The following is a 27,070-nucleotide window of genomic DNA, read 5'->3' as shown; positions in this document are numbered from 1 at the left end:
TTATTCTAATGTTAAGAGATATCGCTATTAATTTTTTACATAGCATAAAAGGAGCGCATTTATTTGGGTTATGACGTTCTTCCTGTAAACGAGCGTTATTATGTATTTATATTGGTTTGCAGGAATATTAAACAATATCGTATTCACCCTCTTTCAATTGTATTTAAAATGAACTATAAAAGTGGTGAAGCTGCTCCTGTCATGCGAGTAAATAAATATTCTGAGTTCACCATAAAGATTAAAATACCTAGCGATTTTTGTAAGCGATCTGCCTATTTTGTGTGAGTTACATTTATGTTAAAATTTAAATTATCTACTTATGTATGTATGTATTGCTGTAGTAGTCTGTTTTGCAAATTAAGGCATTTGTTTTTGAGTCGTTAATAATTTAATGTGATTACATAATTGATTACCTTAGTCGTGTACATTTTTGCTTTGTAGCAAGTGTAAAAAAATATTATTAGACATTATGTATTAAATACAGTTTGTAGAATTTGTTGAGAGCGTTCTAAGAGCTCTACTTAAATATAGTACCTAAATATTGTAGCCTATGCAAAAGAATGAACCAGTATTTCATAATAAAAAATATACAAAAGACATAATAAACTTACGTAAAGTGAGAATACAAATATATAACTGTGTCTCACTCTGTATCAATATCCAGCTAAATTAAATTACAATGCATATGTATGTAAATATCCCCACGGATATGAAAACATGCATACTTGTATTTATAAGCCCTATATTAGTACATATGTATCTGCATGTAATTGTACTTAAGCTTCAATGGGAGCACTAATAGCATTCATAATTGACAAATAAAAATATATATTTTCGGTTGATTTTATTATACGGCATAATGCTTTTGATTTTAATACAATATATAAACAATAATTGAGTAAATAAATAAGCTTACAGTTTTTGAAAAATATTAAATAAGAGTAATGTTTTATTTATGAGTGGAAGTCAACGCAAGTGAGTATAGGTTTTTTTTACTGCTATCTACCTGTGAAAGGCCAGGGAGAAACGATTGATTTGAATATCGTTAAAGCAGGTCGCAACCTCCGAACATTCTCGGTGTGCCGTTAGTGGGTCGTAGCAGTTTATCAAGCCCTGTCAAGTACGATGAAGTGACTGGTCATTGACGTCTATCTCATTTAACGGTAGGCATGCAAAATATGGTGGCCGCCGTAGCCGAATGGGTTGGTGCGCGACTACCATTCGGAATTCACAGAGAGAACGTCGGTTCGAATCTCGGTGAAAACACCAAAATTAAGAAAAACATTTTTCTAATAGCGGTCGCCCCTCGGCAGGCAATGGCAAACCTCCGAGTGTATTTCTGCCATGAAAAAGCTCCTCGTAAAAATATCTGCCGTTCCGAGTCGGCTTGAAACTGTAGGCCCCTCCATTTATGGAACAACATCAAGACGCACACCACAAATACGAGGAGGAGCTCGGCCAAACACCCAAAAAGGGTGTACGCGCCAATTATATATATATAATATATGGGAAACATGTTGTTTTGACGGATTAGATCCAAAAAGAGTAGGGAGTTAAGTGAGTGATAGGCCCAGAAAACATGTTGTTTCGACAGATTGAATCCAAAGGGAGAGGTGTGTTAGGTGAATTGGTTTGAGGGGTATATGAACAGGTGGTTAGTGTCGGGGTGAGTACCCATATAAATATATTGAATCCATCGAGGTCGATTCTAAATAAGTAGAAGTTTAAGCTACTACAATATGCGGAACGCTATTGTGTCAAGAGGACGCGGGTCTCGCGAAGCTCTTCATCTGTGGTGAGTGGTGGTTGGACTCCGATAACGATATTCGCGGGACAGGAGTTTATAGCCTGCCAATAAACTGGTGGATTCAGTGGGTGTTGTGTAAAATTCTGATTCTCGTCAATTAAATTGAAGAGATATCCTTCTTCGATGTGCCTCTGAGGCGACTCAGCCTTCAGCAAGTGCCTCCAGAGGTAGTTCCTTCAGGAATTGCTTGCCTAACTTCCTTAACTGGTAGCATGGTAGTCTCGCTGTGAAAATGTTGTAAATAGTGCATCAGCGGACATACAGTGAATGCCCGAATAACAGTATTTTTATAGATTTAGAGCTTCTTCCACTGCATGTCACTAGTGTGCTGAACTTTGCGGCCACCCCGTCATATATGCGTATTCTAAGTTTACTCTCTTTACCCTAAATGCACTAAACATTGACTTCCCTTTCCCCCAATATCCATACAACACCAGGCTGCTCTAAATACGCGGAGAGTTTTGTTTTTGTTTCAAAAATCTGCAAGCAAAGTATTACAAACAAAACACGTTCCATATTCACATTTACTTATTTGAACAGAAAATGGTAAAGTTTTCATTTTTAACGAGATTTGATTAAAGTAGCAGGGACAAATGAAAAGTTATACATACATGCATGCATGTAGTACATAAAAATATACGCGTCACATATTTGAAACATTTCCGTTTCATGTTTAATTTTATCTCTGAATTGAAATGGTCCATATTATAGTTACATTCGCGTGTTCGATTTTTTTCTAAATTCTCCAGGCCAAGTTGAAAACTAATAATTCAGTTTTCAGCGCTTCATTACAAAATCAGCTGCTGAGATATTAAAATGGAACTTCATTTGTTGGCTTTTTATATAATTTTACTTAGCTACACCAGAGCTTACGCTGCAGAACAGGAAGCAAATTACAAATTAATTTTGGACAAGCTGACAGCAGACAAAGAGGCTGAAGATATAGTTAAAGTTAAGGTGGAGCTGGATAAAAGCGAGGATATTGTGAAAATTAATGGCGAAGTGGAGCAACTTATTGACATGGATAATACATGGAAGGTTGTTGTAATTTTTCATAATTTTATAAATTTTAATTTAAAATCTTCAATATATCTTCTCTACTTTGCAGGTAAAATTAGTATTCAAAAGAGCCGATGAAGCAAATGAAGAATATACTGAAATGATGGCACTGCCCGCAATGGGTATTTGTGACTTCCTGAAAATATATTATAGAATGTATGTTTACGAGTCATTAGTGAAGTACTCGAATGCACCGTCACCGTATGTTTGCCCGATCGTAAAGGATACTTACTACGTAAAAGAATATCCCTTTACTTCGGACAAGTTAAAAAGTATTAAAAATCCGGGTTTCTATCGCATGGAAGCAATTTTGTACCACGAAGATGAGGAGAAATTCAAGTACAGCTTAGAAGGTCATGTAGTGGAAGAGAAATAAAGAAAATTGAGTTAAGGTTCGAAGGCTGGCCTTACCACAGAGATATCCGGCCCATGATAAATAAAATTTCGCAAGCATAATTTTAATTTGTGTTTTTCCTGTCACCTCATTGATTTCCTTAATTTGGTCACACACGACGATATGGTTAAATACTTTATATGACAGCTGTATTGTTGTTGTCGTCGTAGCAGCATAAACATTCCCCGTGCGTATACGAGGAATGCTGCTGAAGTGACAGTTCGTGGCCGGATATAAATCCGGGTCGTTCTGGTTACGTGGAACCGACTCTCGTGCGAACGCTGTGTTCGAAAGGGTTGGTGCTTGAAAATTTACATTCGGAATATTTCTGAGTTCATTTATGCCATGAAAAAGCTCCTCATAAAAAACATCTGCCGTTCAGAGGCGGCGTAAATATGTAGATCACTCCATTTTAGAAAACAACAACACGCTCACCATAAAGCTCGCCCACTCACCATTAAAAGGGTGATTTCATTAATTTGATTTGTTTCTCCTTCCAAACCTTAATATGAAAAAACGAAAGACATACATTTTCTTCTACTTATAATAATCGTCGCTCCGCGAAGGCAATGACAATAATGGCAAGTCCGCAAATATATTTATACGGTCTGGGTGTGGCATAAAACTTTAGGTCGCTCCATTTATATTACAACACCAACTCAAAGTTGTAGGGAGAAGCCAATTCTAAGACATAACAAAGCAGTATGAATTGCTGGCTAAATAAGTCAAGGCACCTTCTAAGGGTGCGAGCAGAGTGAGCGCTGATGCCGAGCGGAGCCGAGCGGAGCCGAGCCGAGCTTATTGACGCTTATTTTCATGCGAGAAGAAAATTTGTATATAACACAGTGAATGCGAGAATCAGCGCTGAAATTCTGTTTATTCCATGTGTTTTGCTCTTATGTCATTTAATTTTGTTGTTCATTTGTGTTTATAAAATTGCTGTACACGGTAATGGATTCATCTGATGACGAGCATTTTGCTTCTCCTAGTGTGATTAATGCAATTATTAACACAAAAGAGTTTGGAAAACATCCAATTACACTAAAAAGGAATGAATTTGGTGAATTTCATCATTTATATAATGATTTAAGAAAATATCGAGCTAAATTTCAACAATATACCCGAATGAAAATTGAAACATTTTATTACATTCTGGACAAGATAGGTGTGAAACTAAACAAAAACTGGACAAATTTTATTAAGGTGCCAGTAACTTCTTGCGAAAGATTGATAGTGTCTCTGAGGTAATGTTTTTTTGGTCCCACAAAGCAGGCCGGGAAAAAATTTCACTTATTATTTGATCGATATCCATTTTTGTTTATTTTTAAACATTTAAAAAACACAACTGCACTCTAAAAAGTAAACATCAACAATACAAAAAAGCGCGCAAAACGATTTGAAACTGTTTTCTCGCACTCATCGGCTTTGCTCTCTACTCTTGTCGGCGTTCAGTGTGTTATACACAAGCTTATTTGTATTGACTTGTATGTAATCAGTTTTATCGCACTGACAATCTTTATCACACTGACAATCTCGGCTCGGCTTTCAGCGCTCACTCTGGTCGCACCCTAAGATCCAAAGAAACACAATCTGAAAGTTATAGTAGTTACCAGGCGTAAATATGAGGTGAAAATGATATGTGGGAAAAGAATGAATATTGTAAATGAGTTATTAAATAATAATTTATGTTTATGTTCAGTTTTCTTGAAAATTCCGTACCACGACGACTCTGAAATATAAAATAACCGATCAACGATGCCAGCAATGATTCGTTGATTGGAAAGTTGCGCCGTTTTGAGTATATCTACCTATGCAAATGTTTTCGATGTTTACAGTTTTAAATTTGGATTTGAATTTAGAACAACTTTGTATTAAATTTTGCGAGGAAAATAGATCCAATGAATGCCTTACAAATGTTGGGAAACTGTAATGCTGCTCTAAAGAAACAATCGAGTGGCATGCACACTTCAGAAGAGATCGTGAGTCCATCGAAGATGACGAAGGCCGTCGACATCGAAAACTGGTGAAAATATCAATAAAGTGAAAGAAAAGTTGGTCAATAACCGCAAATTAACCATCAGAGGTCTGGCAGAGGACTTGAACATTTCTTACGGATCCGTTCAGAACATTGGCATGTTGCTGCAAAGTTGTTCCCTAAATTTCGTGCAAAAAAGAGACCTCCTTGATATCGAATATCGCCAAAGATATGATTTCCAAGGCTGAATCTGACCCAACATTCATTAAACGCATCATAACTGGAGACGAGGCGTGCGTATATGAGTACGACATGCAATTCAGACATCAGACGAGTGAGTGGAGAACTCCAAATGAACCAAAACCAAAAAACAAAAAACCCGTAATTATCAGTCAAGAAGTAGCGTTGCTCACGGTTTTTAGGGATTACAACGGTATTGTACACCACGAATTTTTGCCAGAAGGTCAGGCACTTAATAAAGACTATTATTTGAGCATTACGAGACGCAAAGCGATTCGCCAAAAAACGTATTTGTGGGAAAACAAGTGATGGACTCGTGAATTTTTGACCGATTGAATTCATCGGATCCCTGCAATTTTTTTCCGGTTTGATCGAGTCAAAAAACCACTACAGAAAACGCGTTTTAACAGGCGAAAGGAAGTAATGAAAAAGTCGAGGATGGCTCGGATGGATATACCGAAAATAGCGTTCCAGAACTGTTTCGAGAGCTCGATCAAACGCTGGCATAAGTGCGTTGCAGCTGATGGGGAGTACTTAAAAGGTGATAATATCACTTTTAAGAATTAAACTTGTATTTTGAATTTTCTAAATATACATTCTGTCAAAAAAATATCGGAAATTGTTCATTTAAAAAGCGCGCGTTACACATACATATGTCTAAATTTTGCTGGAATGTTGGTACAACAACTCTAGGTGTCGCATAGTTTGAGATTGATCTGTCAATTTGCTAGTTTTTTGGCATTTAATTATATCAGTCAACCGCAGTTGCGCTCTGCGATTTTCACTATGGATAAAAATATCGAGCTCCTCCTCCTATTTGTGGTGTGCGTCTTGATGTTGTCCCACAAATGGAGGGACCTACAGTTTCAAGCCGACTCCGAACGGCAGATATTTTTATGAGGAGCTTTTTCACGGCAGAAATACATTGTTTGCCATTTTCTGCTGAGTGGCGACCGCTATTAGAAAAATGTTTTTTTTTTTTATTTTTGATGTTTCACCGAGATTCGAACCTACGTTCTCTCTGTGAATTCCGAATGGTAGTCACGCACCAACCCATTCGGCTACGGCGGCCGCAGAAAGCCTATGGTGAGTATGTTTTATCAAAAGCACGGGTCTACGAGTTGTATAAGGCTTTTGTAGAGGACCGAGAAGACGTGGAAGATTTGCCCCGATCTTCAACGGATGAAAACGTCGACAAAGTCAAGGAAATGGTGCTGGAAAGCCATCAAACCATCATTTAAGTTTGAGTGAGGTAGCTCGTGACCTTAGCGTGTCTCACGAATCAATTCGCAACATTTTACACCATCAATTGGGCATGCGACGCGTGGCTGCTCGACTCGTTCCAAGAGAGTTGAATTTCTTTCAAAAAATTCATGGAAAGAAGGTGGCTGTAGACAAGCTTGAGCAAGTGAATTCGTACCCAACGTTTATCCAGCGCATGATGAGTCGTGGATATATGAGTTTGACATGCAAACCAGTCAACAGGCACCTAAATGGCGCTATCCATATGAGCCGTAACCCAAAAACCACGCCAAAGTTGGTCAAAAGTGAAAGTCACTTTTCGTTTTCTTTGATTATCATAGATTTGTGCACTCGAAATTCATCTCAAATGATTCAACGGAAAATAAAAAATATTATTTGGAAGTTATGCGACGTTTGAGAGAGAATGTTTGTAGAAAACGGCCCAATTTGTGGAAAGAAAACTCATGGATCTTGCCCCATGATAACGCACCGTCTCACAAGGCTCATATTGTGAACACTTTTTTGACCAAAAACTCGACAAATATCATCATTTTTCACCGCATTTAGCCCCCTGTAACTTTTTCCTTTTCCCAAAACTTAAATTATCACTCCGCGAACGCCGCTTTGAGTCGATAGAGGCCATTAAGGAGAATTCGCTGAAGGAGTTGAAGAAGATCTCTTCAAACGCATTTAAAAAGTGTTTTGCTGACTGGGCTAATCGTTGGCATATGTGTATTGCTTCGAATGGAGCCTATTTTGAAGGCGACAAAATCAATTTTGATGATTAAAGAATTTGCGTTTTATTGAACAATCCCCAGTACTTTTTATACAGAATGTACTCCGAGTACTTTTGGATCAATTTATGTATTACAAAAAAAGATTATTTTTACAAATCGTTATAGCTACAGTTATGATAGGACAATTTTCGGAATAACTGATTTTAACTTTAAATCTCACTAGTAAACATATTTTTACTTCGTGAAAGGTATTCGGCCTTGTGCACAAACGAAGGTATCAACGCAGTTATTTGTATACATTTCCTTTGGGAAGTGTAATAATCATCAGTTCATGTTTGCATCACACTTTATGATGCATATAGTTTTCCTTTAAGTAGTTTTGTATGTATGTTCTTTGCTACAATCAATGCAGGTACACGTTATTGATTTGTATTAATCTCGGTAATTCATAATCTATGACCAACTGCTCAAATTTTACGGACACGTATTAAATTAAGTAACCCACGGTTACCAATAGACCATAACAAATGGCAACTCATCTTCCTTATCTGTTATGTACAACGAAAGGAATATTTTAATGTTAGGCGCAACGTTGTAAAGGAAAGCAAAACCCATCCAAGAAGCATTAACAGTTAAATACGATTTATTTACAAACAAGGATAGTAAAAAGTAAATGTGTTAATATTTGCCTTCATTGTTAAGGATTAGTAAAATAAAAAATAAAACTCAAAACACACGCAATGAAGCATCAACAAGTTATTGTTGACTATTGGAATATGTTCAAAGCTTCATTCACATGTTTGCTTTTGGCCTTTTCTGGTTACATTTTAATCAAGTACGTTTATTTTTGAAAGCAATTAGAGTGTATTATACGCAATCCAAATAATTCTAGGATGGTGCAAACCATATTTTGGCTACCAGGATATTTGCAAAAAAATCAAAAACGTTTGGAAGAATTGGCAGCGCAATACTCTTTGGAACTGGATGAAGATAAAGCTATTGCAGACGATTTGAAAGCACAGATAGAAGAAGACGTTGAAGAACAAAAACCGACACTTCAACAACGAAACGATGAAGATATAGATACCAGCACAGATGATGCAACAAAAATAGAAGAACCTAAAAAGCACAAATAATTCAATTTTTTAATGTTACGATACACTTTTTATTACAAATTCATATTATTTTATTTATATGCTATATATATATATATGTACGTATGTATTTGTGTCAATAGAATTCAAACATTTTAAAAGTTAGCTATAAATATTTTTTTATGTCTATGCAATCTCAACCACAACTGGCATATCTTCAGGATCTTCATCTAGCAATCCGTCGAACTCCCACTTCAAAGTTTTTTGCAACTTTCTCATAAGTTTATCTGCACTCGCTTCCAAGCCACCCATATTTAAGTTTACGAGCAACGATCTGACATCTTTATAAACTGTGTTATATTCACCTGCTTCCATCAGTTCTTCTGGCAGATGCGGCAACTGTTGCATCAATGCCTCACAGTATTTCATATACAGAATTTTGAAATCGTGTATAGCCTTTTCCGAGTGTGACAGCAAATTTAAAATTTTAAGCCAATGTGCCAACGATTCCACTGAGCAGCCAACTAAATAGAATACAAAGGCCAGTTGTTCCTCCTCGATCAACGCTTCCGAGCTGTGAAATTTACCAACAAGCTTCGTGATTGCATCCACACAATCCATACTATTTCGCGAAATTTCAGCTGGTGTAGCATTTTGCGGAACCCGCTCTGGTAGCTGGGTGAAACGTGGTGCAGTGCCTTCAACCGGTTTCAAATTCGGTAGCAAGTCACTCTCATTTACAGTTGTTTTGCCACACTGTTGTTGCAGGCTATTGATATGTGGTGTACCGCGTGGCCTATCCTCATCTGGGCATGACTGCAGCTCCACATTTGTGCGTATCGGTCCCAATATTGGTCTGCATCGATCTACTGTAGACTCGGTGACTTTGTCGACTAGAAGTTTCCACTTATTGTAATATCTATAGTCATAGGGTGCCAGAAAACTATCGAACTCCTTTAGATTGTCCCGTATTCGTTTCTTTTCCAGTTCGCGGTCATTACTCTGACTCTCTTGCATTTCTTCATCACGTTCGTTCCACTCACGAACTACAACTTCTTCGCTTTTGAAGAAATGCACAAATCCAACTCGTGGCGCCACATCACCGTAAGGGCCACATGATGCACACCAGATGTAATGTGGACCAGGTGGTATCATTTTTACACCACGAAATTTTTCACCAATTTTGTAGTTACACAGATCAATGCCGAATTCTGTACCAACTGGTGCTCCTGTTATTACCAACACTGCACCGCTAGCAAGTAGTTGTTTCGCCAACCCAGGCTCCATTTCCAAATGTGATTCGTCAATATTCATTATTCACAATACTTATTAAAAAATGTGTTTTATTTGAAATATAATAGAAATGCAAAATATAAACTTCAATAAACAAAAACAGCTGTTTAAAATATTTGTGTACGCATTCGAGTGCTGCCGTACCGTTTAAGAAATTTATTTAAATGGCTTACAAACCGATTATTTCAAATAACCAGGTACCTCTAGAAAAAAGAGTCCGACAAAATAAGTTAACTCTTGGCAATATACAAAGCGTTCCCGCAAAAGTTTTATGGGGCTTTGCCAATAATGTTTAGAAGGACATATACAACAGTGAAGCATTTTGTTGGTTAATTTCGGCCTCCGCGTCATCGAGTACTTGGCGGCAGAGTTCCGCCCGCTCATTTCACATGCACTCGTCCAATCGGTCTAATATTGGCCACACCTCTCTGTAGTTTTTACCTACCTATGGATGAGTACGTTGTTATAACAGCCAACCAGAACTGTTGATGAAGTGGGATTTAGGTTGGAGCGCTGCCCTGGGCTGTCGAAGAAAGGATGGTCCAATGGCTACGCATGGAAATGGTGGAGAGTCTGCAGGACTTTCTAAGTCCTGCGAGTATTGCACTGGGGCCAAAGGGCTCTCGAAATAACACACGAAGAAATGGAATTCCATCTGTTCTGCGCTTTCCTGACAATTAAGTTGTGCAATTTCCCATTAGCAACAGTCAGGATGATGCCGATAACCGGGTGGGTGACCTCTGACACCAATTCAGTCCACCCCTTTCTGGCAAACTCATCAGCAATCTAATTTTCTTCCATGTTATTCTTTACAGGAGTTGACCAGTTTGGATCTGCACCAAGGCGTTGTCAGAGCTTAATAGCGGTATTTATCATGGCATAAAGAGCTCCTCATAAAAAATATTTACCGTTCGGAGTCGGCTTAAAACTGTAGGTCCCTCCATTTGTGAAACAACATCAACAACAACGCACGCCACAAATAGAAGGAAGAGGTCAGCCTATCACCTAAAAAGGGTGTAAGGGCCAATTATATATATACATATATAAATATCAATCGATCCGTTAATATGTTTATAGTATTAGTATACCCCAAACACAAAACATACATTTTAAACCTACCTCTTAAATTTGTTCTATGACTAAAACAATCCCTTTTTGCAGAGGGTAGAAAATGCCACGCATTGACCTAATCAGAGTATAACAGTTAGAGAAAACAAAACAAAATTTTAGCAGCTCTGGCGCAGGGCGGAATGAATCATCATTAGAAAATTACTATAGAATTCACATAAAAAAAATGTAGTTTACTTTTTCGTAAATTTAGTGTGAAGTGTTCATAGATCAATATTCTTGATTCTCCTTTTTTAATTTCTCAAATGTCCCAAAAAGCATACAAAAAATAAAAAATTAAGAGATATTAAATAATATCGATCTGTATATGTACATTTTACATTCGCTCTATTACTCGTACCATTCTATGGCAATTTTCAAAGCAGTGTCAGCGCGGCTCTTGGCTATAGAACAAATTTAGGTGGTAGCATCAGGAAAAAAAGCATTAGTTTAGAACTAAAAACATCTGTTAGCAAAACAATTATAGTATCCTGACTCCTCACAGATTTTACTTTATATAGTTATATAGTACGAAGGTATCTACTTGCCTTGTATGCACACACTCCTTGCAAAATTCTGAACACGTGTTTTTTTTTCTTCTTTTTTGTCTTTGGAATAAAAATAGTTTCAAACTTTGTAAAAAAAATTTTCAAAATTCATTAAAACTTTCAACCTTTTAACCACAATTTTTGGGGGTATACAGTTTTATAGCCCATTGAATTTATTATCAAAAATCAACGATTTTTTTAGTTACTTTAAACTTGCAGTTTGTGATACTAAAATTCAATGGCTATAAAATTGCCTATCTAGAAAAATTCGAAAAACTCCGGTGTACGAAGTTTGAAACTTTGCGTTATATGGTTTTTGTTGTAGGATGAGGTATATTTTTATACATAAAATAGTGTCCTGCTTATAATTTGTGACGGTGTGTATAGGAGAAGAATGCGTAGGGGTGCGAATTAATAGTTGTTAGGGCAAGTACAGCAAGCAAGCGCCAGCACTCAGCTTTTACACACCAAGGATAACGTATTATCATATCGGGCAGATATTGTTTGGAAACAGAAATCCTCTGCCGCTTTCGACAAGTAGCATATTAGAACCATTAGAATTACATTGAAAAATCTTTAGATATATGTATGTATATATGTAGATATATATTTATGTAATGTTTTATCAAATAAAACAAATACTTCAAATAATGTTGTACATAATCAACTTACTTAAATTATATAACTCAGCTCAGCTTATCTATTTAAAATCATCAATTTGCATTATTGATATCTATAGAATATATATTTTTCCTTTATCGACTTTCAGTATTGTTATTTGTAAGCGTAATGTCCAATTCATAATACACACTTATACACATATGTACCTACATAATAAATAAAATTGGAACTAATTAATTTTTTGTGTGGTGAATTCCTTTTTTGTTGTAAAAGCAAAACAAACATTCCTCACAAATTTTTAAAGAATGTTGCTGAAGTTCACGGCCGGATATAAATCCAGGTCGTTCCGCTAACGTAAACGAGACTGTCGTGGAGCCTGTCATGAATTTTGGCGTAGGAAGGGACTAGGAGAGCACGTTCTATATTTCAGAAGTTCTCTGCTGTATTTCTGCATAATTATTATGTTTAACTAACAAACAAGAGGTAAACAAAATATGTACTAGCATTTCTACTTTTTACTATAAAATTTCGCAATAATTATTTTTGTTATAAATTGATTTTAAATCAATGTATGCGCTACAATTTTGTATGTGTTAGTATGCATGTACGTATTCATAGCATCAATTTTAGGAATACTACAAAATATCATTTTTACATGCGCGGCCAATAAATTTTTACAATACTGTGATGTGCTTAAATACAATATTTTTATTTTTACTTGCGGTTATCCCCTTACTGGCACATCTGTATTTATAATGATGCATTTTATTTATTACAATATCATCTTTTTTTCTAATAAATAGATAAATTCGGTTATGCTGCTATGCAGTGTTCAAAATACATACAACTCATTCATGCTACTAGCAAAAAGTAAATAAATACGACTTGTGGCAAAAATTATTTTTCATTGAATTTAAAGCACAATTCATGAACAAATTCGCATTTTGCTCGAATACAAGAAAATTGTATATAGATATATTTGGGTGCCGACTAAGCAGATGTCTTGACATTTGGTAGTCTTCATAACACTTATGTTAAGAAAATAAATAAATAAAATATGTAAGTTTTGCAATTATGCAGGAATCACTTGTTCCTTCAACCATTTTATGGCTCTAAAATGCGCATAGGAAGACGATTGTAGGGATTTGCAAGATTGACATTAGCAGCAGACAACAATTCAGGACGTTCGGCCAAAGTGTCGGAAAGTGCGCGGAATAAAATGTCTGCAAAAAATTTAAATTAGTAAATGATTATGATACATATAGGTGATAATCGTTGTAAGCATACGTAAAACTTTTTTCTGCAAATCAATTGGTATAACACCAAGACTTCCTTCACGCTCCAAAAACTCGGTTAATTTCTGTAGCTCGTGCTGTGCTTCATCGGAGCCATGAGACAAAGATTGTGCGAACATAATCTGTTAAGCGTTGACATTGGAAGATAAATGTTTGACTAATGATAAATTCAAGTAACATACCTTTGCCAATTTATACAAAATATCTTCCAAAGTGTATTCATTGTACAGAAATTGCGATATTTTAGTTCTTTCGCCGGTCTCGTCATAATCGTTTAAGTCTGTTATTAAGGAAAATAAACAATGGATTTTGCATTAAAAAAAAAAAGATAATGTAATTTAGTATTGTATAATCCAGTTCACCTTGATTACCGTCATTGTTTAGCGCTTGCAATTTATGCCAAACTGATATATTTTCCACCGATTTCGTTGGATTCTTATTGCTAGCGTGCAAAAGACGATCCAGTCGTAAATAAGGAAGCAAAGGCTTCTCATTTATTGGCAAGACAGTTGTTGGTGCTATCGGTTTAGTTTGCGGAAAATCGAACATTTTCTGAAATCAAATCGTTTCCAATGAGTAAAAGAAGTAAATAATTCATTGTTGAAGAAATTAGGAATTAAAAAAAACGCAGTGTCGTCTGCCATAATGCAAGGTGTCCGGTGGCAGAATTAGGTTTTAAAATTTGCGTGAATATTGAAGAAGGATCTTAGACTTCACCCCTTCAACATTCAAATCATGCAAGTGCGTAAGCCTAACGAATACAACTCGCATAAACATTTCTGCGAGCCAATGTTGAAACGATTTCGTACGGTAAACACTACCTTTTGGAGCGATGATACCCATTTTCATTTAAATGGAGATGTCAGTAAGCAAAATTGCTGTTATTATAGGATAAAACCCAGTTTTAAAACATCAACAGCAACTACACATTCTCAGAATGACGGTTTAGTGTCAATTGTCAAGCATGCGGAGCAAGCTGAACGATTATTTTCTACCAATAATGAGAGAATATCATTCACCGGGCACCCTGTACATAAGTGAGGCCTAACCGTAGCCCAAAAAAAAAGAGTTTAGGAAGGTTTCAATCCGAGAGCAAAAAAATCAGTGGACTCTGCTTTAATTCCTACTTGAAACAATTGTTTTGATGCAATTCGGGAAGGCAACTTAATAATTTTCACAAAAGTGATCCATAACTAATAGTTAACAAAGAATTATAATGATTTAGAAATTAAAACTTCTTTCAAAATGCATAAATATATAATTTACATATCATATAAAGATAAGCAGCTGCAATTCTGGCCCATTCATCTAACGAAGATAGCAAAACTGTGATAAGAAATTACATTACACAAAAATACATTTTTTTTAACTTTTTCATAAACTGAATGTGGACACTGAAAAAGTCAGAGCTCGGGCTCAAAGCCTCAGGCATAAAGCACCAAATGCTAGAAAACTTGTTTTCTAATACCGGTCGCTCTTCGACAGGTAATGGCAAACCCCCGAGTGAAATTCGGCCATGAAGAATCAGTAATCTGCCTTTCGGAGGCGGTATAAAACTGTTGGTCCCTCTATTTGTGGAATCGCGCACCACAAATAGGAGGACGAACTCAAATGTAGAGTCAATTCTTATTATCTTAATTATTTCTAAGCGGTTTTAATCCAAATTTCCAAATAAACCAAAAATAGTCGATGATCCAATGTTGGTCGCTCATCACAAAAACCAGAATTCGTCAAAATTAATAAAAAACAATTGTAAACTAAAATTATGCTCAAATATGCTCATCGACCTTCTCAGTGATGTTTTCTAATATGTCTCATACATGCAATAGACATTATAGCGTCATCGAACAATCAATCGATTTTCAAAGAAATAAACAATTTTTTTTTTAAATACGAATAAGTGTAGAAAAAATAAAAAATATACACATGTCCCTTTACCTTGTCTATGTTGATATTCAAACCAGCTTCGGGGAAGATACGATTTGTATAAGATTGTTGTAGGTACTCAATGCCAACACGTACCTCTCGTAGAAATGCCAACGCGTTTTCGCGCGAAATCTATTGAGCAAACCAATCGGAAATATTTACAAATATTAAATTTTCATACAAACTTACCACTCCTCGATCGATAAGCTCTTCAACGGCGCGTGCAACACCCGCCTCATCCCCAGTCCAAAACACGTACTGTGCCATGTCCAGTGGTGATATTTGTCCATTGTGACGCTTGAGAAGATCTCCGACAGTCTATTGAAAATATAATATTACAAACCATGAATATGGAATAAATGCGATCGTACGAAGTAGGATATAATATTCCTAGCATGAATGTTTATATGAATGGCTATAGGCATTCTAACGAAGCGCAATGAGAATGAGAATGAGGCGGGTCGAAATGGAATAAAAAAGGCTGTGTGTAAAGTTTTAACGTTTTTTTTTTATATATAAAAGGCTCATGTAAGCCACTATGTATGCAATATAATATCGTTCAATTTACTGGTTACGGTTTCGCATTATCGCATGGAGCCGAGAGTTACAATTCTCAATGATTCTACTGCATAGATCCAGCTAAATTTTATCAATGGACTGGGTTGTGTTGACTTTGAGCATCGGTCAATTGCGGCTAATACGCAGATGTGCGATTTCAGAAACCCTCTGAAGAAAAGCTGTACCAGTTTTAAATAACACGAGCCTGGTGTCCTATTTACGTACACCTCCATGAAATATATTCATACCTACAAATCGTTGAAACAAGGGGAGGAAATCGCCATGCAATTTCATTCCTATACTATTATATTTATATTATATGCATTTTCATCCCTACTTTTTGAAACTAAGAAATTTCTTCTGATACGCATTCAGACTATTAAAGCTTTTAAAAGTTCATTAGTAATTGCTAACATACCTAAGGTGGTAAACAGAGTCCGGCTAATGGACATGCCACTATTTTGAACAGAAAGCGGTTTGAAGAAAAAACAATTGCAACTTCCTTCGTTAAATGTCCTTATAAGTTACACATTCACGTTAATATCATCGCTATCCATGGCAATATTACAATCCTCACTGCTCATCGGCCAGCAATACTACTTCCACAAAAATATGGTGGTTTCAGACGAACGGCTATGTATATGATTGAAACCTCAATATGAGTTATGAGCATGTTATTTCTTCTTCTTTTCCAAACGAATTTGTTGTAAAGATTCAAGTTTTGATCAAAACTGTAGCGTCGATTTCGTCTAACTCGAATTCGGTGTAAGAGTCTCAAACATCCCTGCAACTACTGCAACAACTTAATACCCTTCTATAGGATATAATGGTGCCCTGGGCAATGATCTACGATCGGACTTCATGCATGGACTTCAAATAAATAGGCACATCTGGCTTTCATGAACAGTAACCAAGAAACGTTGAAATAATCTGGATAATTATATGCATATATTATCACATTCACGCCGGACAACAGTCGATGAATAAAAAACAATAAACTTCCGAAGGTTTTCAAAGGTGAATACGAACACGGGAATACAAACAGGGCCATAAAAAACCAGGCTCGAAGCTTCTTACAAAAATATATGCAGGAACTATGCAAATGAGGAGAAATTAGTCAGAAGGCACTTAGAAGAATGTGTTTAACCTTTCTATACGACTACTTCTCTGAGGAGAGGGAAAGTTTGGGTCAAATTTCGTTAAAAAGGTTGATTAGATTTATTAAGAATTCCCAATGAATTTGAGATACGAAAAGGGATACTTGTGGAAGCTTTTCTCTCTACCACAATACGCTTGCTTCGTCACCGAGTTACCTCTAAAAAACAATAGGTTTATTCCAATCCAATATGTATGTATAACCTGCATTCTTATATTTCCAACTTCTCAACTTTTCTTTAAGTGTCTCGAATACGTATTATTCCTCTTTCTATATGTACATATGTGCATATGTAGCTAAAATTTGAGAAAAATCCATCAATTTATGTTCACTTAAAGAAACATTTCCGCATAAAGAGCTTTTGCTTCCGCCTGTGCATTATGAACAAAGCACTAGCCCATACACAAATACATACACCCTTATACTCGTATAAGGCCAACAAAAGTAAATTTATGTGGGACTTATCCATGTACATACATACATATGTAGATATTTTGCTTTTAAGTTTCATCTTTTGAAAAATTGCATTAAAACTACTTATTGGCCGGTTCTTTTGTTTCCTCCTTTTATTGAGCAGTTGCCAATTGATAACTTGTATCTACTTATGAAGCTGCCAACTATTCCAAGGATAATTTGTGTGTATGACAGTTTAAGTTTTACATATATGTATGTATATGTGCATATTAATGTATTAATAAAATTTATGTGGGTTGTGACCAATCAGTTATTTGCAATGGACTTACGATATTTGCATAAAAGAGACTGAATGTACACCATCCCAGCAGTGAAACCAGTGATGTGGTGAAATGGCTGCAAGCCTTGCGGCTACTGCTGAGTAGATTTCATTTTAGATTTGGTAGATTTGATTTTACTTGATCAAATTTTAAATAATAATTTATTAATTATTTACAATTTACACTTTTATTTTATGTTTTATTTAATACTTAATTACTGATTCAATTCAACGTCGAGTATTTTTTTAGTAAATGGTTTTGTACTGACTTTTATTTTTATAAATCTATTTTTATGCCTACATATTTGTGCCTAAGGGTAATATAATTTTATTCATATAACGATTGGATGTGAATCGAGCTAGATATAGACATATGTCTACCAAAATGCTCAGAATGATGAGATGAATCGATTTAGCCATGTCCCTATGTCCTTTCGTACGCACGTTAACTCGAGGAAAAATTAATATATTTATTTCAAAGAAACTTGGTACACAAGGAGTTTGGTATTAGAAATGGGCGATATAGTTCAATGTCCATGCCCACCTGCCATATAATGGTAATTTTCAAAAATAAAAAGTGATATCTCTGATATAAATGAAGCAAAATTACTCAATTACAAATCATGAATCCAAAAAAAATTGTGGCAAGTAAATAAAATTTTGAAAATTGGGCGGGTAGGTGCGTATATCTCGATAACGACTTAATAAAACTCGCCCAAATTTGGTGCACATATTGCTCCCCATCTCATTTAGATCGGACATAGTTATATGTAATTGAGATCGGGCTAAAACCACGCCCACTTTTTCTACGTTAAGACTCAATTTCTATCCGTCCATCTGATGTTATAAGCTATAACTCCCATTGACTCTCAGTTTGTTTGATTTCAAAAATGAACAGTCAGCCCAAATTACTATAATTCTAGTAAAATGCGCGTTTGCGTATAAAGTTCGGTTCGGACTGAATTTACCATTGTTTACTTGTTTTATATAATATACTAATTCAACCGTAAAGTCAGCGGGTTTGTCGAAAATTACTACTAAGAAATTATCAAAATTAGTTATAGTATTATATTATTATACATCCGGAAACTGGTATTAGTTCTGAACTATCGGAGATAAAGATACAACAAGCGAGCTAGACTCCCTAGGGAATCGTCGACTAAAGTTCACCTTTTTTTTGTTTGTTTTTGCTTTTATGAAATGCAAATTTACTATGCAGACACCAAATTTGAACCAATGGATTTCACTGCAGGGATGTAATTGAATGCGATGTCTATGTGTGAGGCGCAAACTGTGCCACTTTTGCTTAAGACCGAACTGAACTACGTTTCATTATAAGAACCTGTTGTGGTGGCATTAAGGTCACCGAGCGACGTTGGGCTGTTGATTTGATTTGTTCAGTTAACTTAGCGGACGGATTCGTTCCCATAATTTCTTTCCCATTCAAACCGACAGTTTCGACGTCGACCGGAAGTGTGTCTGATTCAACAGCAGTTGTACTTTTGCCATCGCTGTTGCTTTGGATGGGTGCTTCAGTGGTTGTCGTTGTTGTTGTAGTACTAGTGGAAGTAGAAGTGGCGGACGTTGTCATTTTTGTAGATGTAGTTGTGGTGGTTGGAAGCACTTCCGGATTTTGACCAAATGCCAACCGTGCGGCACCATAAAAAGGCTGTATAGTACACACACATACATAGATACAATTATGTATATATGTACACATACACAAAATGCATAGTAACATATAATATCAAGATATTTGTAGGATATTTATTTGCAGAATTTGCATTTCTTGCTTTTGTTTGAAAATTATAATGATGACAATAATTCAATGATATAAAACTTACCTTAATGGCAGACGGTGCAGGCGGATTGCCACCAGCGGTTATAGCGGTACCACTTTCTGCAGTTTGCTGTTGACCTGAAGTGGAGCCGCCAGCCTCTGCTAGAGCTTTGCCGCCATTGTCATGTTGTAGGGTGGGTGGACGATGCATTCCGCTACCCTCAACCGGTGATTGCTGCTCACCTCGAGTATCAGGAACTACCGGAACTAGCGGTAACTCCGTTGTTGTGCTTTTCTCCAGTTTCGTAGTAATCGCAGGCATTTGTTCTAATTGATGCTCCAATTCTTGCGACTCACTTAGTGGCTCAGCATTAACGGTTTTATCGACGTTGTATGGCTCGAAGGTTTGATCTGGGTATGTTGGTTTTTGCTCTGTAACTTCTGCATTTTCATTGTCATAATGCCCTTTTAAATTCTCCAATTCAACAACATCGGTGTCGGACTTAAGACATAGAGGCCAGAAAAATGTTAATAGAATTGAGATCAATTAGACTACCAAATAAGCTTTTACAGTACGTCATAATTTATTGCAACACTCGATTTAGGCACACCCTAATTAATTGCAACTCTACAAATAACTTCATTGAAACCTTTAGTAGCGCACATCATAAAACGATGAACCAGCTAAATAACTCCATATTTTTTGCGTTTTAGTGGAAAATTCAACGTCAATTTTTGGTATTTTAGAACCGTTATTTTATGCTACTTTCGAATGGCGGTTTTCATGAGAAGTGTTTATTAGTGAGCTAATCGTGCAAGAGCGGCCACCGTAACCGAATAGGGTGGTGCATGAGTATCATTCGGAAGTGCACTGGTTCGAAACCCCTGACATGAAACACTAAATGATAGACAAACCTTTTCTATTAGCGGTCGCCCTTTTCGGCAGGCAATGGCAAACCTCCGAGTGTATTTCTGTCATAAAAAAGTTGCTCATAAAAAACCATCTGCCGTTCGGAGGTGGCATAAACCTCAAAACGCACGTCACAAATAGGATGGGGGCCAAACATTCAAAAAGGATGAAAACGCCAATTATACTTATATATATAGTATGTATAAGTATATATAATCGTGTAGGAGGCTTTTATGTGTCTACTGATGTGTATTATTACATTAGCTGCAGGAGTTTCGTTCGGTACTCATTATTTGCAAGAGCCCTAGTTTTCATTATGTTGCAATAACCGAGAACGTACTGTATGTGCATATACATGAATAGGTCACTAGGGGTATAACGGAAATGTTATAGAGAAATATATAGTATACGTACATACACATAAGACTTAAATATTTGAAGGTGTGCATACATATCGAATATATAACCTTAATACAAAAGATCCTAACTCATATTTTTACCAAATCGAGTTTTTAAGGGATTTTGATGTAATAACTTCTAAAAAAAATTTTACAAAAAAATTATTGCATTGCTATGAAAAGTAAGGGTAATTTTTGCAAATGGCATCTTACGCCAATCATATTTGAAGCTTGTGAACAAGACAGCGTAACAAACTCATAATCATGTTTTTCTTATTTGTTAAAAAAGTTATTCAAAAACAAAATTTAATAATTAATTTTTTACTACCTTGAAAAAGCATTGAAATAAATAATAAGAAACGTACCATCGATTTGCTTATACACATATAAATTTTTTTTTTTGGTTTTTGTTAGATTTTTTAGTCATTTATTTTCTTCCCCTGTTAAGTAATGCTATACTTCTACATTTAATGCAAAATTAATTCAAGAACTCACATGAATCTCTAAGCCACTCTTTTTGAATCTGTATGTATTCTCACCATGTACAGAAGGGCCTGTGGGAGAAAAAAGTTATATCAATTCACTTTTATGTACATGTGTATGTATGTATATAAGTTCACCGCTGATTTGTGGTCACAAGCAGTAACCGCCTAAGTCGACTTAAGAAATAATTGAGTTACTCGCTAACGTATTCTACTAACAAAACTATATACATAGATACATACATACATATGTAAGTATTAGACGAAGCTTAGAGGCAGGTATTACTAAAGCTGGCCACAAACAGGTTACAATTCCAAGCGATTTGTTGCACTTAGAAGAAAATCCATCATGTATGGCGAAGTGTGTGGTACGGACTAGGCACAAATCCCTGGGAATTGTGCCCTGTTTGTGGCCAACTTAACAAACAAGGAAGTGCTATATTCGATCTCGACCAAACTGTGTATACCCACCCACACTTTAGTAAAATTTGGTTTGGAATTTATTTTTGAGTCAAACAAACTCATTGACAATGAAAGTTATAGCTTGCAAAAGCAGGCGGACGAATGAAAATTTAATCCGAATATGTCAAAAGTATGCGAGGTTTTCCTCCGACCTCAGTAATATTTCGGATCGGATCTAAATGAGGTGGGCAGCAATACCAAATTTTGGTGGGTTTTATTAACCCATTCTCCAACACATTTACCCAAAAGTGGTTATGGCACCGTCCATTTTACAAAATGTTACTTGTGTCGTATTTCTTGTTTGGGATCATCACTTTTACGAATTTGAGTAATTTTGTTATCAGTTTTTTTCTTTTTGGAAAATTACCGTCATATTGGTGGTTCGCGATTTCGCCCGATATTTTCAATACCATTTTGTCTCGGACAAAGAATAATATGTGCACCAGGTGGTTTGGTTGAAATATATAAATTTTTGCTCGAGTTATCGTGCGTTCGAACGTGCGGGCTGCTAAATCGACTCCACTCATCATTCTAAGCATTTGGATATACATATCGCCCATTTACTTCAATAGTATCAAAATCCAAAAAACCAAAATGTTGAGAAAAACCTTTTCACAGTTTTCAATTTACGATGCCTCTCTAAGTAAAAGTTAAACATGTTTTCATCCGATTGTATGGATAGATATCGCCGTGAATTTTTTACATATACATATATACATAAGTATGTAAGTACAATTTATATAGATATGTATATTAGTTTATATGCCATATTTAATATTTACATGCGACTTACCGAATAAAAGTGGTAAATTTATGGTTGGATATGCATAAAGTCCAATGACTCCGCTAAGTAACCAAATCACTGTGTGCAGTCGATGCAAAAGCATTTTAGTCTTTTTTGTGGCGTTTGACCTAGAATAAATCAAAACCCGAAAGTACAATTATTTGGCTTTTTAGTTATTAAGTTCGATTAACTAAATGAGCCCATAACAAGCCAAATACTTTATAAAACCTACGTATCAAACTAGCAAATGTTATGTTTAAGGAATATCGATTCCCTTTAATCACGCTTCCTTGCAAATAATTTGTACTTATAAATACTTATTGCGGCAATCAATTCAGCTTTATTTCACTTCATTTATAAACTTGTATTAGTTAAAGCTTCAGCGGTGACTTGTAGTGGCTTTATAATAAAATCATATTTAATCCTGGTAATAAACAACATTTAAAGGATACAATGACCGTCATCGACTGATAAAGCGCAGTAGTTATTCACAACTTAATCCATTCACACTTACACATCTACACACATACCTACATACATCGCTCGGTACACGAGCACCCATTCTTACAACATATTATGCGCTCGCGTTTCTAAAAATAGCATGAAAACACCAACAAATCGATATTCCACAACAAAAACAAATATACAAAAATGTAAAGCTAAGGAAGAACAGTGCCAACAACGTGACACGGACGGGGCATGCAATAATGTATTATAGGCAGCCAAAGCCCAATAATGCGGCTCATTTCGCAATTGAAAGCATGGGAGGCATAGACTATGATTGGCGGAAGGTGGTTTAATCCACCACTAAAATAATTTGCATAAGCTGACCATTACAGTACATAATTGTTTTTATTATACACTTTATAAATATCATAGTTCTGGTTAAATAAGTATATGGGTGTCACAACGCCCTTGAAAAAAATACTCTTAAAAATAACAGTATAACATATAACGTAAGCCATAAATTGTATAGGCAGAATATCACTTCCGCTTTAAATTTCTCGGAATGTACGTATTCAACAACATTCTTGCTTTCCAGGTCACCTGTAAAAGTTCAAGGCGACTTTGTCGTTGATCCCTTATAACAAACAAGTCATAAAGATTATTTCAAAATGTGTAGAAATAAAAAAAGGTAAATATCTTCTTAAACGGTAGTTTCAAATTGCACATTCACTATTCCTAGACATATCATAGCTTCCTACACACTTGTATTTACTCGTGCACCCAGGATTTACATATTTTATTACAATGATGTATATTTCTTTTAGATTTTTCAAACACTATACGGAATTCTTGTTACCATTTTTTGGTTACTTGCTTCATTTCGCCAATCAATTACATACCACTTAAACTTATGTCAACACGTCCGCTCTGCTTGAAAGTAAAAAACACTTTGGTTGCCATCATCCTTACCCTAAATAGATTTCCCTGTTAACCGCTTTCCATTGAGCTTTCAAACCACTACAGAAAGCTTTGAAGCTTCAATTGCACATTTGCCAAAAAACCAAGGCGAATCTTACAAAAACAAAACTCATGCATTATCTCTATTGAATATAGTTTCTTTGTTTTGACAGTACATTTGTTTTATTAATATTATTATTTGACCATATGGTAGTTTACTATTAACAATCGTAAATTAACTACATCCTGGGAATGGCTCTGTGCGATTCTTACGGAGCACAAACTGTATTTTGCGATTCATATCTTCGTTGTAGATTGCTTTGCATTTCTCAAAGTTTACACGTCGTCGTACCTACAAGAGAAAGTCAATGTTTTATTTACAAATATCCCTTTTGTTTTAGTGCGATTTGAATGATATTAACCTGAAATGGTTTCTCATAGAAGCGTGTTCTTCGGAACTGATCGAATATTTCCTCTTTACCCAAAATGCGATTTAGTAGGCGGCATGCTTCCTCCACATTATTTTTTTGCACCATCACGGTGCGCGCCATGAATTGTACATGCCTCATCCTACTATGTTTATTTTCTAATGGTCAAATAAATCTATTTTATAACAAATTCTGTAACTTTAATAACTTCGTTTACATCACATTCACAAAATTATTTGCGGCAATTGCGATACCAACAGCTGATTTATTTTCATCCCCTGTCGTGAACAAAACTTGACGACCAGGTGTCGCTAAGTTTAAAACAAATGTTTAGAGAACGAGCGAACATTAAATTTTGAGAGCAAAATTCGGTTCAATTTCGACAAATTTTATATATGCTGGTAGGAAAACGAGCCGATAATTTTCAAGGTTTGCAAATAACAGACCAGGATTTTAAAAAAATAAATAAAAACTTTTAAAAATAAGGTATAGACTTTCCTTTACTATGTATGGATGGTGAGTAAAAGTGGAGGGAGCGTGTAACCACCCACTATCCTCATCGGAAAATGCAAGGACGGACTATTCTAACAATGAAAGTCAAAACATCCTAGGGTTCCTATATAGCCCTCAGGAATATCGTAAAAATTCCGTTTTTGAGTGAACGTAAGCAAATTGCACTGAAATATCGTTGAAGAAAATTTTATAAATCAATTGTAAACCCAGCAAGCAAAACCCAAGTTTTATAATTAATAATGTATGTGAAAATGTTGGTTCCCCGTAAAATGTATAATTTGTCGCTGCAATTGAACTGGGACTGTGGCGTTTTCACAGCATATTTTCATGTATACGAAATATTCGTAGTGGAAAAATTACAAAATTAAAATAGGAATTCAAAAGCGATGTGCTTCTTTTAATTTCATTAGGATATGTATTCAACATTTTTAGCGCATAAAGGCAGAAATAAACTATTTTCTTTTGCTCGAAAAGGAAAGAGGTGCATTGTACAGTTTGTTTCGAATGAAAAGTTATGCGATGAAATGCTCACGTTAAAATATCGATAATTTTTCCGCACGATATAAAATTGACAGTTCACATGCGATAGCTTATTGTAAATCGAGATGTGGGGTTATCTCAGCTACAACAACAATTTCATATAAATAATGAAAACCGATACATTTACACTGCCTTACCGACAAGAAACGAAATCGCAATGCTATACTTAGTGATGTTTAGTTATAAATTAACAATTATACAGCCACAATGTACCGATAGGAACAATAAATTAAATTAAATAATTGTAAAGTATGGTTCCGATCTGTGGGTGCCAGACAAACCAACAGCAAAAATTTAAGAAACCGAATTTCTATATGTGAATAGATGCCGAGAGGGAACAAATCATTAAATTGAATTAAAAATTTATTTATAACAATAATACATTTAAACTATGGGAATAAAAGCAGTTCGGGTTCAATTTGACTTCAAGGAAACTAATGATTTGAGTTTGTAATTTCAAACTTATCTCAGCTTGGTATCTCACTCCCCATTTTCTATTACGCCCTATTTTCAGATGGCATTTGCTTGCTGTCGGTTACATCATTCTCCCTTTTTTAGAGGGTTCGTATTGAAAATTTACGCTTTCATCATCAGTTTCGTTAAATAAATAAATAATTATTTTAAATGTATTTGTAATATATTTTTTCAACTTTTAATTTCTTCGGAAGAGATTAGAAAACTTTTTAAGCCCAACAAAATATAGCGGCAGCTAAGCTTAAAACATATTCTAAGAGAATTAATTTTTAAATATAAATTTAAGGTGAATTCATAAATTATTAGCACAGTTAATGTTTTTCTCGTTGTGGGGGTTTGTATGATAAAGTGTTTATATTTTGTTAACAATCTGATTTAAATGCGTGTAAATCGTGAAAGGTAATCAGCTGACTTTAACATTGTCAAAAAATTTACCGAAACAAATTCTTATAAGTTGAGTTACCGGCATACCCAGGAAAAGATAATAGTGAGTAGGTTTGAGAGGGCACGCGAATTGGTGGTTAGTATCGTGTCCTAGTATCGGTGTACTTTCAGATGCCGGACATATATTGAATATGTTGGGGTGGATTCTACAATATCCAGATCGTGCCAGCCGACCAGACGGGCACAGCAGAATTCAGTACCGGCCAGGCAGTTGCTTCAAATGTTGCCAGCAACATATCTTTGTATTTTCCACAAGTGCTAGAGGTTTGAAGATCTTGTTGAAGTTTTGGACTTTAGTGGCAATTATGGTTGCATGCACTGAAAAGGAGAGCAAACTGTCAAAGACGACACCCAAAATCTTGGGGTTGTTAACGTTTGACATGGGTGCATCCACTTTCACCTTTAGCTGTAGTTTGACCTCCTTCGTTGAAGTGGTAAAGAGGATCAAGTAGATTTTGTGGGGGAAAGCTTCAGATTTCTCGCACTGAAAAGGCGAGAAAGGCTGGCGAGAGAAACTTTCACTTTGGAACGCAAATCAACGATGCCATTTCCGGACGCTATTATCGAACAATCGTCAGCATATGTAAGGTCTAAAATTACTAATATAAGGCATATATATGTAAAATACCTTAATGAAATAAATTTAAAAATTAACAAATTCATTCA

General features: G+C 35.6%; 5 protein-coding genes across 9 annotated transcripts; 2 read left to right on the top strand and 3 right to left on the bottom strand.

Moving 5' to 3' along the window:
* Nucleotides 1–2,572: 2,572 nt before the first annotated feature.
* LOC128858783 (uncharacterized) lies at nt 2,573–3,322 on the top strand. The gene is made up of 2 exons (XM_054095286.1): nt 2,573–2,845; nt 2,916–3,322. Exons 1-2 carry the CDS (start codon nt 2,624–2,626, stop codon nt 3,240–3,242), a joined length of 549 nt encoding a protein of 182 aa, XP_053951261.1. The 5' UTR covers nt 2,573–2,623; the 3' UTR covers nt 3,243–3,322.
* Nucleotides 3,323–7,931: 4,609 nt separating this feature from the next.
* On the top strand, nt 7,932–8,602 carry LOC128858782 (uncharacterized). The gene is made up of 2 exons (XM_054095285.1): nt 7,932–8,289; nt 8,347–8,602. Exons 1-2 carry the CDS (start codon nt 8,195–8,197, stop codon nt 8,588–8,590), a joined length of 339 nt encoding a protein of 112 aa, XP_053951260.1. The 5' UTR covers nt 7,932–8,194; the 3' UTR covers nt 8,591–8,602.
* A 46-nt stretch (nt 8,603–8,648) lies between these two features.
* On the bottom strand, nt 8,649–9,965 carry LOC128858777 (protein AAR2 homolog). The gene has a single exon (XM_054095281.1). It carries the CDS (start codon nt 9,860–9,862, stop codon nt 8,735–8,737), a length of 1,128 nt encoding a protein of 375 aa, XP_053951256.1. The 5' UTR covers nt 9,863–9,965; the 3' UTR covers nt 8,649–8,734.
* Nucleotides 9,966–12,100: 2,135 nt separating this feature from the next.
* Nucleotides 12,101–24,043, bottom strand: LOC128854919 (uncharacterized). 5 transcript variants are annotated; one of them, XM_054089381.1, is made up of 11 exons: nt 23,905–23,942; nt 22,611–22,729; nt 21,369–21,427; nt 19,630–20,067; nt 19,128–19,454; nt 15,528–15,656; nt 15,351–15,470; nt 13,784–13,964; nt 13,595–13,692; nt 13,405–13,534; nt 12,101–13,340 (listed from the first exon to the last, which is right to left on the bottom strand). In XM_054089381.1, the coding sequence occupies exons 1-11, from the start codon at nt 23,925–23,927 to the stop codon at nt 13,222–13,224; spliced, it is 1,743 nt and encodes a 580-aa protein (XP_053945356.1). In that variant the 5' UTR covers nt 23,928–23,942; the 3' UTR covers nt 12,101–13,221. The 5 variants fall into 5 exon arrangements, with proteins under 5 accessions (XP_053945356.1, XP_053945359.1, XP_053945355.1 ...); XM_054089380.1 differs by having other exon boundaries at nt 12,102–13,340; nt 13,775–13,964; XM_054089382.1 differs by lacking the exon at nt 23,905–23,942 and adding an exon at nt 23,948–24,043 and having other exon boundaries at nt 12,103–13,340; nt 13,775–13,964.
* A 113-nt stretch (nt 24,044–24,156) lies between these two features.
* On the bottom strand, nt 24,157–24,709 carry LOC128854920 (28S ribosomal protein S21, mitochondrial). Its single transcript, XM_054089385.1, has 2 exons — nt 24,428–24,709; nt 24,157–24,357 (listed from the first exon to the last, which is right to left on the bottom strand). The coding sequence occupies exons 1-2, from the start codon at nt 24,572–24,574 to the stop codon at nt 24,241–24,243; spliced, it is 264 nt and encodes an 87-aa protein (XP_053945360.1). The 5' UTR covers nt 24,575–24,709; the 3' UTR covers nt 24,157–24,240.
* Nucleotides 24,710–27,070: the final 2,361 nt, after the last annotated feature.

Source organism: Anastrepha ludens, chromosome 2 (genome assembly GCF_028408465.1).
Source record: "Anastrepha ludens isolate Willacy chromosome 2, idAnaLude1.1, whole genome shotgun sequence".
In the NCBI taxonomy this organism is placed as follows: domain Eukaryota; kingdom Metazoa; phylum Arthropoda; class Insecta; order Diptera; family Tephritidae; genus Anastrepha; species Anastrepha ludens.
This window is presented reverse-complemented; position numbering and strand designations above follow the sequence as displayed.

Coding starts and splice junctions, on each gene's coding strand:
- LOC128858783 (XM_054095286.1), top strand. CDS start 2,624: ATGGAACTTCATTTGTTGGCTTTTTATATAATTTTACTTAGCTACACC. Junction 2,846..2,915: donor ACATGGATAATACATGGAAG/GTTGTTGTAATT, acceptor TCTACTTTGCAG/GTAAAATTAGTATTCAAAAG.
- LOC128854919 (XM_054089380.1), bottom strand. CDS start 23,927: ATGAAGCAAGTAACCAAAAAATG. Junction 22,730..23,904: donor AAGCAAGTAACCAAAAAATG/GTAACAAGAATT, acceptor GATTTATTCTAG/GTCAAACGCCACAAAAAAGA. Junction 19,455..19,629: donor CTGCACCGTCTGCCATTAAG/GTAAGTTTTATA, acceptor TGTACTATACAG/CCTTTTTATGGTGCCGCACG.
- LOC128858777 (XM_054095281.1), bottom strand. CDS start 9,862: ATGAATATTGACGAATCACATTTGGAAATGGAGCCTGGGTTGGCGAAA.
- LOC128858782 (XM_054095285.1), top strand. CDS start 8,195: ATGAAGCATCAACAAGTTATTGTTGACTATTGGAATATGTTCAAAGCT. Junction 8,290..8,346: donor TCTGGTTACATTTTAATCAA/GTACGTTTATTT, acceptor AAATAATTCTAG/GATGGTGCAAACCATATTTT.
- LOC128854920 (XM_054089385.1), bottom strand. CDS start 24,574: ATGAGGCATGTACAATTCATGGCGCGCACCGTGATGGTGCAAAAAAAT. Junction 24,358..24,427: donor TCTATGAGAAACCATTTCAG/GTTAATATCATT, acceptor TTTCTCTTGTAG/GTACGACGACGTGTAAACTT.